Here is a 15,239-nt window from a genome sequence, read left to right on the forward strand (position 1 = left end):
AGTGTTGAAATTTTACCAAAGGTATCTGGGTAAAATTTCATTGATATTACAAGTCTAAAAGATTTATGAGAAAAAAAATGTATATGAGTCATGCCATTTAATATCTGCATTTTTTTAAACTTTAAATTCGTCTTATATTAGTTAAATCATAAATGAAAGAATGTTGGCCCCTACTCTTTTAGATTTTCTAGTATTCTTTTCTTATCTTATTACTATTTATTATGTTTTGCTTTAGATAATTTATTTTTAAGTCTAAATCGAATGATTATTTAATAGTCCAAATCAAAAGAAAAGAATTTTGGAATGGAAGTATGACGTCACAATGACTGTTTCTTTTATGTTGTCCATTGACCAATATCACGTGAGATGCATTTAAATTGTAAAATTTGTCTTATTCGATTTGGCAACGCTTTGTGTGGGTTGGGCTGCTAGTTAATAACAAACGGTTGAAAAGCATTTATTTTGTAATGAAAATGTGAAAATTAAAAAGAATATGATTAAATTAAAAAAATTTTTATAAGTGAATTTTATTACTTGATTATTGACTATTTTCTATAAAACTCAGGATGTAAAATAATTGTTTAGATTGGAAATATTTTTATACCTTGGTAAAGTGAAGTTAATTAGTGATTTGTAAGTAAACAAGTACATTTTGTAATCTTCTAGAATTTAATAAAGTTACTTAAAGTTAACACTTATTTGATGTGTATTGACCCACTTTATCTATTTTTCATACCCAGCCTGTAAAAGTAATGAATGTAAAATTTTTATTATGTAAAATTTGGTTTGTTTGAATTTTACTTTCTTACGATCGAAATAATTTGATCATCAGTTTAATTTTATAGCTGTTATACTTCATGTATTTAAGAGCTAATATACTGTGGAGTTATGACCACATTTCTTTGTTGCGCTATTATTATTTGTTGTAGGTATCTATCAAAATAATGTTAATTTTATAATGCAATTATACGCATTTTATCTTTTACCAAACCTTTGCCGTGATAAATAGTCTTGCATTATTGTATTTCCATAATAAAAATGCAATGTTTATTCAAAGCTAAAATTTTTTTGCCAAGTCTCTTTAATTTTGTATTTACATTTAAAGAAATTTGGCTATGTGTTGAAAATAAATCATTGTATTTATAAATTTGCTTTAAAAGATGGAGATGATTGCTTTCTCATTCTTTCTACTTAAAAGCATTGTTCATTATGTAATATACAATTTTATATATTAATTAAATTATTTCTGATGATTTTTTTATTAACATGTTTTTGAAATCATTTTCTGATCTAGGCTATTTTAAACTCCTTAAATAAAACAATTTTTGTATATTTTAACAAGTGTGTTAGCCGTAAAAAATTTTAAAAACCTTTTCAGGTTTAGATTTAACACTTTGTTGTAATGACTTTTTACTGCTTATCTAACTTAAGGGATTAAATGTTGAATTACATTTTTTCCCCAGGTTTTCTTGATTGTCACTAATTAAATAAAATTTTGTCCCTAATTTATTTATTTCAATTGTTGTATATGCATTAAAACGCTCCCTTGAAAGTCAATTGTCAGCCAGGGACTCTAGAGCTGAATACTCAATTTCATAACTAACTGCATAATGTCAACAATCTAGACAGTGTTACATAAAGCTTTTTTTTTTCTCAGGTAAGTTGTTACTGATCAATCTGAAGCTTTAATGTGCTTTAAGTGATCTCCAGAAATAACCCTGGTCCTTTATAATAACAGCTCGGAACCTTAGACTTCACTGTTGCAGCTCATATCTATGTCTAAATGTGTTGAAGAATCTATAAAATTTACATCTTTCATTTGAGATTCACTCGGAAGCTCTTTCATTAATTTTATCGAATTGATTTAGAGAGTATATTTATTTTATAATTCATTATAACATATATCTATCTTCTTTTTTTTGTATCTAAGGCATTTTATTTCTTTAAATGTTTCACATAATGTAAAAAGGTAAGATTTATCAGTCACATTTGTTTGAAGATAAACTTTTAATCTGTTTTATGATCATTTTAATTTTCAGGAAGTTAATGGCATGTTCTAAATCATGAAGCCTGATTCCTTAATCATATTAGTAATTAGGAATCTTGAAATCTAATCCATATATAGGGTGAAGCTTGATGCATATTTGAAAAACTATGTTATTAAAAATTATGATATCCAAGTCACAAATTTAATTAACAGAAAATACTGTGTATGGTTTATAAATTGTGACAATAGGAATGGTGATGTATGTGACTGATTAATTTTGTCCTGAAAAGGGTGCGTAGCATTTTTAAATAGCCCATAAAGGTGCTTTTTTTATTCAGGGTTTGTAAAATGTGTTTAATTTTCTATCTTAAAACAAGCTTTTTTTTTTTTTTTTTTGCTGTCTTGGTTGTCTTCTAAATTTAAAAAGATGCATGATTTTCATAATTTTCTCTGCAATATTTATCGGAAATTAGTTATTTTATTAAGTTTATGTAAAGTTTTTGAAAATGTTTTTGAATTTTATTGATTTTATGCTTATAACTTGAGAACTTTAAACGATAAAAAAGTAAAATACTTTTCATTACTGCACAGATCCTAATTATGATTTTTTTTTTTTTTTTTTTGGAAAGTGATTTAAAATATTTTTTGAGTGCTTAAAAAGTATTTATAAGGTGCTTATTTTTTGTTGAAAAATCTGGCTATGCACCCAGTTTAAATTAGAATTACAGTGTTTTGATTTGCAAAACGGGTTTGAAAACTCAACAAAAATGAAATTTTTCTGATTAGTTTTCTCCTAAACTTAAATGTTTTATTTCTTTTATAGGTTTCTTTATTTTTGAAATCTTTGGAGTTTGACAATGTTGTGTGCAACTACAATATATTTTTTAGCATTTTACTCACAGACATTTTTAATAAGTTTTGGACAATCAGCTGAGCCACCAATTGTGCCTTTTCCTCCCACAATCATTAAACAGCCTCCTCACGAGCAGTTATATCAAGTGGCACAAACAGCAGATGAGAAAGACAACCCCTTCATGCTGGAATGTGAAGCTCAAGGAAACCCTGAGCCAGAGTATATCCTATTTTTATGTTTCATATTCCTCATTTGAATTTATTTATTAAAAAGAGCATAAATGTATAAATTATGATAAATGATGATGCTAGATTTGTTTCAGTATTTTTTAAAAGCATGTTATGGTCATCTCTTAGTATTGAAATAATTATTTAAGTCCTTAGATAAAGTAGTTTTTTAATGAAATAAAAATATTTTAAAAAACAGGTTCCATCTGCTGCTTTAAAAAATAAATACTGAAGTACATAAATTTCCTGTCTGCCTCCATGTTATCCGGACTGCATAGCCCTGGGTCATCGTAGTAATCTTTTCCCCCTTTTTTTAATGTCTGGCATAGTACAACTCTGATACTTTTTGTTACCTTCATATTAAGCATTGGCCTCTAAAATTGGTGCAGTGTAACCAAGTCTGGTGCTTGCAGCATTAAAATTTACATTTCTTTCATTAGATTCTTTATAACTAACTTCAATAGTAAATTAATCTCAATTTCATAACACAAAAGCTCCTCGTTATATTGTTTTTGTTGAAGACAAGAAAGAGTAAGTTATGTTGGAATGTACAGTATTAAAAATTTTTTAAAAAAAATTTTTATAATCTTGTGCTTGCTTTTCAATTGCATTCTTTTATTATCTTAGTGTATAGTATGTCATAATATTGTTGATTTTAGGATAGTTCTTGCCTCTTAAGTTGAATCGATAAAAATTGCTAATCTTATTTTTTCTTATAACTGAAATTCTCATATTTTTCTGAAATCAAATTTTATGTGAAGAAGCATAAAAGAAACAATTCATGTGATACATTCAAATGTTCCGCATACTTTGCAAGGTTACTGTATTGAATTAGGATAAATGAAACAACTCATATAGGCTCAAATGTAATAGAGGCAGGAAACCTTGAGCTTTATGTAGGTTTCATTTTTTAAATTTATTTATTATTGAATTAAACCATGATAGGGAATTTCGTTTTATCAATCAATACCTATGTTATAATTGTATTATAGTCAGGGTTGGGTTTTTGCCATGACAGTGGTAAAAACCGTGTTTTTACCGGTAAAAACCGTCAAAAACCTATTGTTTTCTTTCATTTATGTCATATAGCGGACAATATATAATTTTCACTTAATTGCCTTTATAAATGAATGTTAATGATTGCTATTGATTTTTCAACTATATACATGTATTCTTATAGAAGGATATACATTCATTCAGAAATATTGTAATATACTTATTTAAAATAGTGATACTTAACTTTTATCATTATAGCTTGATTTGCAAAGGATTCAAAATTTTTCACTTCTTAATTGTTAGAAATAAATAAACAAACAAGAAAACTTGGAACTATTAATAAATTCAAGAACTAAAAAGAAGAATTTAAAATTTGGCATTTCTTAAATATTAGAAATGAGCTAAACAAAACTTTCAAAACTTGTAACTACTAACAAACTCTAAGTCAGGAATGACTTGACATTCTTCAGTAATGTAATATGCCAAACAAAATGATGCTTGGAAATGTTGAAAATTTTGTTTAGTATCCTAATATTTTACTTCAAATAGTATGATTTGATATAATCATGTTGGGAAAATGCAAAAATCTGTTCTTAAATATCTTTTAACAACTTTTTTTCTAATTTTATTGCCCAAAAATGAATTAGTTTTAAATCATAAGCAGTTAAACTCAAATTAAAACACAGTTTTATCAAAACTATGGGTTTTTGACATGGCGGTAAAAACCATGGTATAAACCGGTAAAAACCGTCATGTGTCAAAAACTTACCAACCCTGATTATAGTTAATACATTTATTAATTATATTCAATTGAGTTTTTTTAAAAATTATATTCCTATGAAAATGTTAATCTTCGAATTAACGGATAAAATTAATAGTTAAAGAATATTGATAATTATGAAATATTATACTTTTGTGTACAAGTGAGAAATATAAATGCAATATTACTAATTTTCGAAACGAATTTTGCTTTAAGAAAGTTTCTTTAATTCCAGGTATCGTTGGATGAAAAATGGTCTTGATTTTGAGTATGTTGCATATGATAAACGTATAAGTCAACAGCCCAGAAGAGGAACTTTAGTATTCACAAAGCCAGAAGATATTGATGAAGGCTTATATCAATGCTATGCTTCAAATCGTTTTGGTACTTCTGTATCAAATTCGGTCTTTTTAAGAAAAGCAGGTTTGTATCTCCAATTAGTTTAACAGATATTGAAATGTTCTTCTAAATTTCAGTTTTATTTTTAAAGAGTTTTAAAAAATAAGCAATGTCTTGTTGTAAATTTTAAATATATCTTTCCTTTAAAATGTTCATTATTATTATGCATACAACAGTGTTCATCCTAATTGTATTTAGAACGGTGACCCGCTCTACCTGCCCTTTCAACACTATAAATGAGCTTTTTTTGTAAAAATTAGCCGAAATCCCTTAAAAACACTACCTTTTTACTAATATTCCAATTTTTAAAAAAATAAATAACTCTGTTGAAATAATAATTACACACTGATTCTGATAACTGATACAAATATTCACTTTGTTAGAATCATTTTCAACTGGTTTAATTTTTATAAGTTTCTCCTTTTTTTTTCAGTTGGTATATTAATCTTTTCTCATCTTTTCGTATCTTTTAAGTTACTTTAAATTTTAAAACAATTTTTTAAGTAAATACTTTTTTTTTTTTAAAAAAAATTAGCCTTTAAATGTTCATTTTTTTTCCATAGTTTTCAGTTTGAATTATAGAGGAAAAAAAGTTTTTAAAGGATTATGTTAGATTAAAAAAAAATAATTAGATTTATCAATTAAAATTTTTTTCGTAGTTTACATTTTTTTTTGAAGAAAAAAATATGCTCAGAAGGTGTCTTTTAGCATGCGTTTAATTATTTTTTTAAGCTATGAATTTTTCTCTAGTTTCTATGATGTGTAAAGACTACTTTTTGAAATATACACATAAAATGATATAAGAGGTAAAATAAAAATTTTAGCGGATCAAATTCAGTTATAATATAATATTATTTAATTCGGTAAATTTTTACAGTGTTAAATGAGTGCTCTTTCGAAATTCAAAGTGCATTTTTCTCCGAGGAGGATCTCTAGCGAGAACTTTGCAAAAATACTATGTTTCTCAAACTCCACCAGCTTTTATAAATGAAGGATATTTTTAATATTTTTTTCTTTATAAGAAAGAATAAGAAAAGAAATAAGATAACAATAAGAAAAAATAAGATAAGAAAAGATTAAGAATATAAAAATATTTTTTAAACTATACATGTGATAAAGTATATTAAAACATAAAACACAATTTTTGAAATGCTCGCTGTTAGTTATGAATGGTCTTCCCTCAAGTATTTGAGTTTTTAAGTTTCTGTAATGGTTTTAAAATAGGAATGCATTCCAATCAATTATTCAGCGAATTAGAACATGCATCTATAGCAGCTGAAGTTTTCTTTTTTTATTTATTTACAGAGATTGGATAATAACATGGGTATATTGCTATGTTTGCTTTCTAAGAAGAGCGTTTCGTCTACTTCTAGCTTAATTGCTTTAGAAAACAACAGTTTTATTTCATTAAGCCACTCATTCTTTCCTTCCATTTTTTTTTTTACCCCTTACTTCACTATGAGTGTTTCAGTTGAGTAGCCTTGATTGACTTCATATCATCAGACCAAACTGTTTTTTTTTCCCCTCCAGACTTTTCTATTACCATTTGGAAGTAGCATCAATTGCAGTCTAACTTGGCAGAAAGCCAAAAAAAAATTTTGAAAAAAAAATTACAATTGAAATTTTTTTATATTTTCCTAACAATTTATTTTTTTCAAAATACCTAGCACTTTAACGGATATTTGTCCAGTTTATACTTACTGTTTTTCTTTTTAAAAAAATTTATCGTTTTTAAATAAGAAAAGTTCATTTTTAGCAAGTAATATAGTGTAAGATTAATAGATACACTAAAATGTAAGTGTAAAATTTTTTTTTTTATGTATACTTAATATTTTTATTTAATTTAGAGTGCTAAAGATATTAAAATAATTTTTTTTTGTTAATGATATTGTTTCTGTTTTGATGTGATTATTATTAAAGTTTGGTGAAAACTATGTTTCAGAATTGAATTCATTTCTTGATGTGGAAGCTAAAGAAAAAGTTGTAAATGAAGGAGATCCTTTATCATTAAACTGTAACCCTCCTACAGGGTATCCTCGTCCAACCATTTTTTGGATGATTCAATCATTCACTGGATCATTAAGGACTATAAATAGGTAACATACTCTTAATCTATTTGAAATTTATAATATTTTAACTTAAGATGAAATAGTCTGCTCTTTTATAATGCATAATAAAGTTTTTTAAAAATATAAAGTTTTGGTTCATTTAATGGCCATTCTTGCTGAAAAATGAGAAAACCTCAAATTCTCAAGGAATTTCAAAATACTTTAGAAAATTTACAGTTCTCTGCAAAATTCTCAATTTACTTTGGAAATTCTTAAAGTATAAGCAAAAGGCAAAAATTAACAGCTAATGTGTTTAAATGTATTATTAAGCTTTAAAACTGTTAAATGACTTGTAAAAATCCTTACTGGTATTATAATTTATTTTCTTGTCATCGCTGCTATTATAAATTAGACTGATATGAACATTTCAATATAATAATTTCTTTACTTTAACTTTCTTTTGATCAAGCTTTTCTTTTATTTAAATTATGCTTCAAGAAATATTAAAATGCTAAGCATTTTATTTTTTGAAATCTATAATTTTTACTAAATACACGGTATATAAATTTCTTACAAATATAAATATTTAATAATTAAACTATTTTTTTACTTTATCATATTTTAAGATATACATCCACTATGTATGTATGTATCTTTACTACTTACATCTTTCATTAATAAAGGATGTATGATGAAAATAAAGTTTATTTCTTTTTGTTATCTAGTTTCGGAAAATAGCTGTCACTGCTGATAAACTTTAAAATATTTTAAAACATTTCATCAAAAATAAAAATCTCTTCTTGAAACAGAAAGAAAGGGTTATTTTTTAATTAAGTGACAACCAATCTTCTCAATTATGTTTGATTTCAAGTTTAAAATATCAGATAATTGCATATATTTTATAATCAGACAATCAGGATTATATTGTGCTTTAAATTTTTTGTATTTCTTCAAACGAATAATTATTTTTATTGAAAATAAGTTAATTATGCCATTCATCAAAACTGATTGAATTTTTTTTTCTACTTATAGCTCTAGAATCACTGTTGATCCTGAAGGAGATTTACATTTTTCAAATGTAACTTTGGAAGATGATTTAGATGAAGCAATGTATGCATGCAGTGCTACATCTAAATCCCGTAATGAATATAAATTCGGAAATAAAATCATTTTGAAAGTCGAACCATCTGGAGGTAAATTATGATTTTTCATTGATTTCTAATGAATGTATGCTAATATTAGAAATGTTAAGTTAAAGTATCTTTTTATCTTTTTTTATTGATATTAAACAAAATTAATCATATTATTTGAACAATATATCAAAATAAATTATTGTCTTAAACTTATCAAATCATAAATTGTTTTATTTTTAAAAATCACAAAATTCTTATATCACTATTCATTTTTGCTCTACATCTTTGACAAAAAAAAGCAGTGCAATGAAAAGAGAAAAGCATAACAATCAGACATATCTTTTGAATGTTCTTTTCTCTCCATTCTTTTTAAAAGTGACTTTTGTTTAGTTGTTGATTGTGATGAAAAATACCTTCCGTCAAAACCTAAAAAGTAATTTATGTCTTAGTATAAATATTATTCATATTTTATACAACACATAAGGTAAAGCATTAAATATTACTTTTCTTATGCACTTGAAAGAGATAATTTTTATAAAAAGTAAAAAAAAACTTCTTTTTGACAAAAATATTCTTTAAATGTAAACTATTATATAATAACAAATATCTATTGGTAGAATCTAATTATTTAAGAACTATAAATATTGTAGTTATTATTTATGACAACATTACCTTGTTTAAAAGAAAACAAAGTAATATTAAATTTTAAGTTAAAAAGTTAATGTACTCAAAGTGCAGCTTTCACAGCAGCAGACACCATTTTCTGATTTATTCTAATGAAAGTATGTTTATTTTAAACTATTCTTGTTTCTTTGGATAGTTCTGTGTATAAATTCATCTTATGTTATAATTTGGATATGCAGTTGTAAGATTTTAATTTTTTTTTCAAAGAAAATATGAATGTAAAGTTACATTTTCTCTTCTGCTTGAAACTGTACTTTCTATTTTGATATAACTATTTTTAATTTAACATTTATATGCCTAATATTTTATTTATTTGCATACATTCAAATACTTGTTCATATTTCTACTTAAATGTTTTAAATATAATTTTAAACAATTCATATGCATTGTGATTTTAAAACAATTGTCTTAGGTGATATGACGGTATTGACAGTTTTAACCAGTTTCTGATGGTTTTAACAATTTTTTCCACTCTCTGACAGCTTTAACCAGACTCGTGTTAAAAACCATTCTTTTGAAGGTTTTGTGAGCTACTGGGCAATTTACTAAAACATCAAGATAATTAATAATTCTTTCAAAAAAATTTTTATAAGAGTGAAATCAAAATTTGATTTTGTCAGTATGCATGAGTTCACAGAGTGTGCTCCAGTTAATTAAGCTTAGTTTTTCTTTTATAAAACAAAATAATTATTAATTAAAAAGGAATTTTTATCAAAAAAAACTTTAAATGCCAAATTGATTACTACTAATTTTGAATGTGTCTACCATTAATTTGTATTTAATTTATTTAAAGTTTCAAATAAGATCCCTGAAGTTTTTCATTTTAATGAATATGTGCTATGTGTCAAATACGAATTAACATAAATAACATTCATGGTATTTGAATTATTGTCTCTACAATTAAATTATAGAGTCTGAAAAATCTAATGAGTGTAAATGTTACTTTTTCACCTATTAGGATCTGGCCAGGCAAGTCATCGCCCAATCAGGCAGTATGTATCGCCACCAAACATGGTTGCATTAAGAGGAAAACCATTAGAAATTAGTTGTATATTTGGAGGAACGTAAGTTTTTAAGCTATTCTTAGTTTATAATAATAATTATTATTCATCATTAATAATTATAATTTAAAATTTCTTTTATTTTTGACCTCATTAGTCCATTGCCTGAAATTAAGTGGACAAAGCGAGGCAGTGAATTGTACTCATATAAATATGTGTATAAGAACTATGGCAAAACTCTAACTATTCGGAGTATTGACTTCAGTGATGAAGGAACCTACGAATGTTCTGGTAGTAATGGGGTTGGAACACCAATCACTCATGCTGTTTCTGTTACAGTTAATGGTATGTATAAATTTCTAGCCACTTAAACATAATTTCATTTAACAATTATATTATTTGATATGTAAAATTATTATCTTCAGCACTTACTATAAAATATCCAATAGTTTTTAGTAGTTTGAGCTAATTGATTTGATTTTATAACTATAACATCTGATAGTGAAATGTAAGACCAGGATAGATACTCATAGATGTTTATTGTTTTTTCATCATGTCTATTATCATTCTTTAAAATTAACTTAAGTGTTTAAGGGAACATTTTTTTTCTCAAAGTAATAAAATATCTATCAGACATTTCAGCTCGGAACTAGGCTAAGAATGATAATTCAGCTATCTTGTGAATTCAATTTAATCAGTTATTAAAATATATTTAAGTTAAAAATTTCTCTAAAGTAGCAAAAATGTTGGATAAGCAATTAGCAAACTTGATACAATAATTTTATAATACAAGATTTATTTATTGGTTTGGTTGGTGTCGTATCCTCTATTGAATCATATTTCATGGTGTGCTTGAATAGTTTTTGTTATTTCTATGGCATTAAATGAATACAAATCCGTCTGAGGGGTAGTTTAAGAGGTGAAGGCCTGCAGCGACTGCAGGGCAGTTAAAAACATGATATGGTGTCAGTTCCAGATTAAGACAGTTGCCACAGTTTTGATATTTTCTAGTCCCACCTGTAGAAATTTTCATGTTTTTATGATGTTTTGTTCTTAGTCTGATGAGAGTAGTGGCTGTCTTCCTATCGATGTCAAGATTAGTTATTTGATCTTTATGGGCTTTGATTTTTAAAGGGGTAATTAGTCTTGACTTTGCAAAAGCATTTGCATCTGCCAACGTGATTTTGATTGAGATCTCTGGCATTTTTAGCCACGGAATCAGCTATTTCATTGAACTCTAGGTTCACATGGGCGGGAATCCACAGCAACCTCTTCAGAGGTAGTGGCAACCCCCCCCCCCTCATGATGTTTTCATGACTTATTTATTTATTTTCTGTAAAGGCTTGATAGTTTTAGTTAGCATACCCATGAAGCCTCCTGTTTTTTTAACGAAGACTCCTGTATATTACAACTATCTCCTGTTTATTTGTATATTCTCAAATTTCTTCGTATTTGTTGAAGAAATTCTTAAAAAATATCTGCTGATGGCAAAAATACTTGTCTTTTCCTCTACAGATTTTGTTGCCAGTACTGCGGTATGTTGAGTATTTATAGTTTAAGTGATTATAAATAATGGTTTACAAAATCTTCTTTAGATTAACATTTATACACATATTTTTTACTTCGCTGAATGTAAGTGCTTATATTGTTTCCAATTTTGAATTGTTCTTGACTTACATGGTTATGCATGATGTATCAAAGCTTTACTCGTAGCCTAAAAAATGTCGCTAGTAAAATCTCGTTATTTTATTTCTTCGATGTTGGAAGGTATGAGTTAGTATATAATGAGTGTGTCATATATAAGTTTGATTTCTATTTTTAGAGAATTTATTGTGATAGAAAAGTGGTGTTTTTATTAGTAGTATTTTCACTGTCTATATCAATTTCAGTTTATATAGAATTGACTTTATTAAAGTAAATATTAAAATAATTTGTTTTAAAATAAATTGACAGAAATGCCGCCAAATGAATGAAGAGTTTCTGTTTTTGTAAATACTATTAATATCAATTTTTAATCTCATGAACCTAAATTATGAAAACTCTCTTTAATTAGCCATACCATATTGGATTACTGCACCTAATAACACAAATGCAGCAGAAGATGAAGTAGTACGTTTTGTATGTGAAGCTCATGCTTATCCTGAACCTAAATTACAATGGCTCATTAATGGAGATCCAATTGAAAGTAAATATACATTACAAATGATTTATGATTTTATTTTATTCTTCTCTTACTTTGTGATTGATTTTAATGTACAAGTTATTTATTTTCTTTAATGATATGTATCTTGATAACACTTTTATAAAATATGTGTATTACTTTATTTCTTATTGAATTATTTTTAATTTAATTTTGATTACTTTATAAATTTTGTATTTATTTTGCTTAATGTTATTATTCAGATTGAACTGAAAGTTGTATCTGATTTGTCTATGCTAATATAAAAGCAAGGGAGGGTAATATCATTAAATTATTTTCATATATTGGGGAATTTTCAAAAAACCACAAAACTCTTTTTGCTGAATAATACAATTTACAGATTTTTCAATAAGTTTCAACATTTATGAAAAATTAAGTGAAAAAATACATTATATTGTTTGAGATATGTAAAAACATTTCAATTAATTTTCATGTATAAATCATTATATTTATTTTTGGAAACACTCATTGTTATTTGTTTTGAAGCATTTTAATTATTAACTTTTGTGGCTTGTTTTTGCAATCTAATACAAATAGCTAAATTTTCTATTTAAAAAAAAGAAAAAAATTTCTTAAAAAATAATAATGCAAAATAGTCTTGATAATTTTTGTCTTGATTATTTGATAAGTCTTGAAGTTTTTCAGTGATATTTCTAAATTCTAAAAGTTTTGTAATCCTGGAATCTTTTCCATCTATTTTAGAGGTTCCAACAAATCCAAGGCGAAAAATTGAGGGAAATACTATGATTATAGAGAGTCTTGAAAAATCTGATACAGCTGTTTATCAGTGTAACGCATCAAATGTTCATGGTTATGCTTTCAAGGACTTTTATCTAAATGTTTTAGGTAATTTCTTATTGACTTTTTAAAAAAATTTGCATTTTAAATAATTTGTTCTTATCTGTTGTTTTTGTAAAAAAGATATTTGTTTTATTAATTATTATATTTATAAATTTAAGTAAATGTTCCACATGTCAAAATACATGATGGTAATTATTATTGCTTATATTTCGTGAAGTTAATTCTTGGTAAAAAAAATCAGACTAAAATTCATCTTTCTAGGTTCTTACAATTTATATCTTTTAAATAATTTGTACTAAGCTGAACTGTATCTCTTTATGAATTTATTTAACATTATTATTATATATTTATTCAAATGAATGCTTGAGAATTGCCATTTGCTTACTATTGCTTTTATTTTCTATCTAAAAATTAGTTTTTCTCAGCTGATAGATATTGATTTGTTTTCAAAGTACTTATTCTTTGCTTTAATATGGCAAAAAAATTTTCTTGGTTTATTAATTGCATTTTGCCTTTCCTGATATATTTTTAGGCATGTCTTTCAACACTATTTCAGTGCTTCTCACTAATAAGTAAAAATACTTTGAAATTTTTTGGGGAGTAAATGGCGATTATGAATTAATAGTAGTCACAAAGTATTAAAAATATTAATTCCTTTTGCGATATGCTACCTTTGTCAAAAGGGCTTTGCACATGGATGCCATTAATTATGGGTGGGGGAGGAAGTTGACCTTAAAAACTAAATACAGAAATCATCTGTTGTTGCTTAAAAGGTAATCTCTTTTATCCATTTCTAATGTAGAGTCACAGATGGGCAAATTTTTAAAAGGAAACAAAATCAGCTATCTCATTAATTATAATATAACAAGGCAAAATTTTATCAGTATTATAACAGTTACTTGTATTGCAATTTCTTTCAAATGAATATTTTTGTTTTGAGTATAAGAAAATGTGTGTGTATTTTAATCAATTTATTTGTATACATACATATTCCTCTTCGCTTTGAATCAGAGCATAGGGCTTCTATCGTAGCTCTCACTCTGTTTGTAGACACATATTTTGATTCTCTCCATGTCTTTCCTATTGTTTTCAATTCACTTATAATAGTCCTGCACCAGGTATTTTTAGGTCTTCCTCTTTTTCTATTGGTCTAAGGGTAATTTATTTGTATGTTGTATATATTGTATATTTAACTTAATTGATGAAATTTGCTTATTTCCTTTTAGGAAAATAATTAAGTTCTGAATTATAAATTATAAGGTATTATAAGTTCTTAAAGAGAACTTATAGTTCCTTATTTTAACCTGTATTTCCTAAATACTCTTTCATGTATTATTTTCCATCAGTAGTCTTTAAAAAGACTTTTTTTTTTTTTTCCAAAACAATTTTTTTTTTTATTTGAAAAATCTTATTTTGACTATCCTGATTTCTTTGTAGTGATTAAACACTGATAATACTACATACAAGTGAAAATTTGTGATTAATCTAAAACAAGTCTGTTAGAGTAGTTATTCTTGATTCTGACAAATATGCATAACATGCTTTTATTTTAATTGCTGGTGTTTTAAATAGGGGACCAGTTTATTTAGAAATTTTTAATGTCACATTCTGTTTTGTCTGATTAAAACAAAGCAAGAGTCCTAAATATTGAATTTTTTAAGTCCTCATGCAGTTTTGGGAAGTGTTTCAAATCTGATGATTTTTAGTTTGAATAGTACAACAGAAATTCTACATATATATATATATATATATATATATATATATATATATATATATATATATATATATATATATTAGCAAAATTAGCATAAATAAATTTTTTTAACTTAAGGTTTTAAGTTTTTCCAGTTTTACAGATATTTTTAAGCAATAGAACATTTCATTTTTGTAATTAAAAGTTTTTTTTCTTGTTTCTTAATGCAATTAGAAAACCGAAGTTTCTCATGCATATGTTTATTTTTAATTCATTAAGCTCTCCCTCCAACCATTGTTGAAGAACCTGAGCCACTCACTAAAGCAGTTGTAACTGCTACTGTTACTTTGATATGCCGTGTGTTTGGTGCACCAAAGCCTGAAGTCAGGTGGTCTCGTGAAAGACAAGAATTGAGTGGAGGAAGATATCAGGTGAATATTAATTTAAATCTCTTATG

At 25.9% G+C, this 15,239-nt stretch overlaps 1 protein-coding gene across 1 annotated transcript in view; it reads left to right on the forward strand.

Moving 5' to 3' along the window:
* Positions 1 to 398: 398 nt before the first annotated feature.
* LOC107455154 (neuroglian) overlaps positions 399 to 15,239 on the forward strand; it is a 40,148-nt gene continuing 25,307 nt past the window's right edge. Inside the window, exons 1-10 of the mRNA XM_087166034.1 lie at positions 399 to 633; positions 2,811 to 3,059; positions 5,059 to 5,246; positions 7,165 to 7,318; positions 8,303 to 8,463; positions 10,046 to 10,151; positions 10,246 to 10,433; positions 12,142 to 12,273; positions 12,991 to 13,134; positions 15,062 to 15,213. Of these exons, the coding sequence (XP_087022160.1) occupies positions 2,845 to 3,059; positions 5,059 to 5,246; positions 7,165 to 7,318; positions 8,303 to 8,463; positions 10,046 to 10,151; positions 10,246 to 10,433; positions 12,142 to 12,273; positions 12,991 to 13,134; positions 15,062 to 15,213 (1,440 nt within the window). The 5' untranslated portion in view covers positions 399 to 633; positions 2,811 to 2,844. The remainder of the gene's footprint in view (positions 634 to 2,810; positions 3,060 to 5,058; positions 5,247 to 7,164; positions 7,319 to 8,302; positions 8,464 to 10,045; positions 10,152 to 10,245; positions 10,434 to 12,141; positions 12,274 to 12,990; positions 13,135 to 15,061; positions 15,214 to 15,239) is intronic.

The sequence above is a fragment of the Parasteatoda tepidariorum genome, chromosome 6 (genome assembly GCF_982258835.1).
Source record: "Parasteatoda tepidariorum strain Cologne lab strain chromosome 6, Ptep-v5.0, whole genome shotgun sequence".
NCBI classification, from domain to species: Eukaryota; Metazoa; Arthropoda; class Arachnida; order Araneae; family Theridiidae; genus Parasteatoda; species Parasteatoda tepidariorum.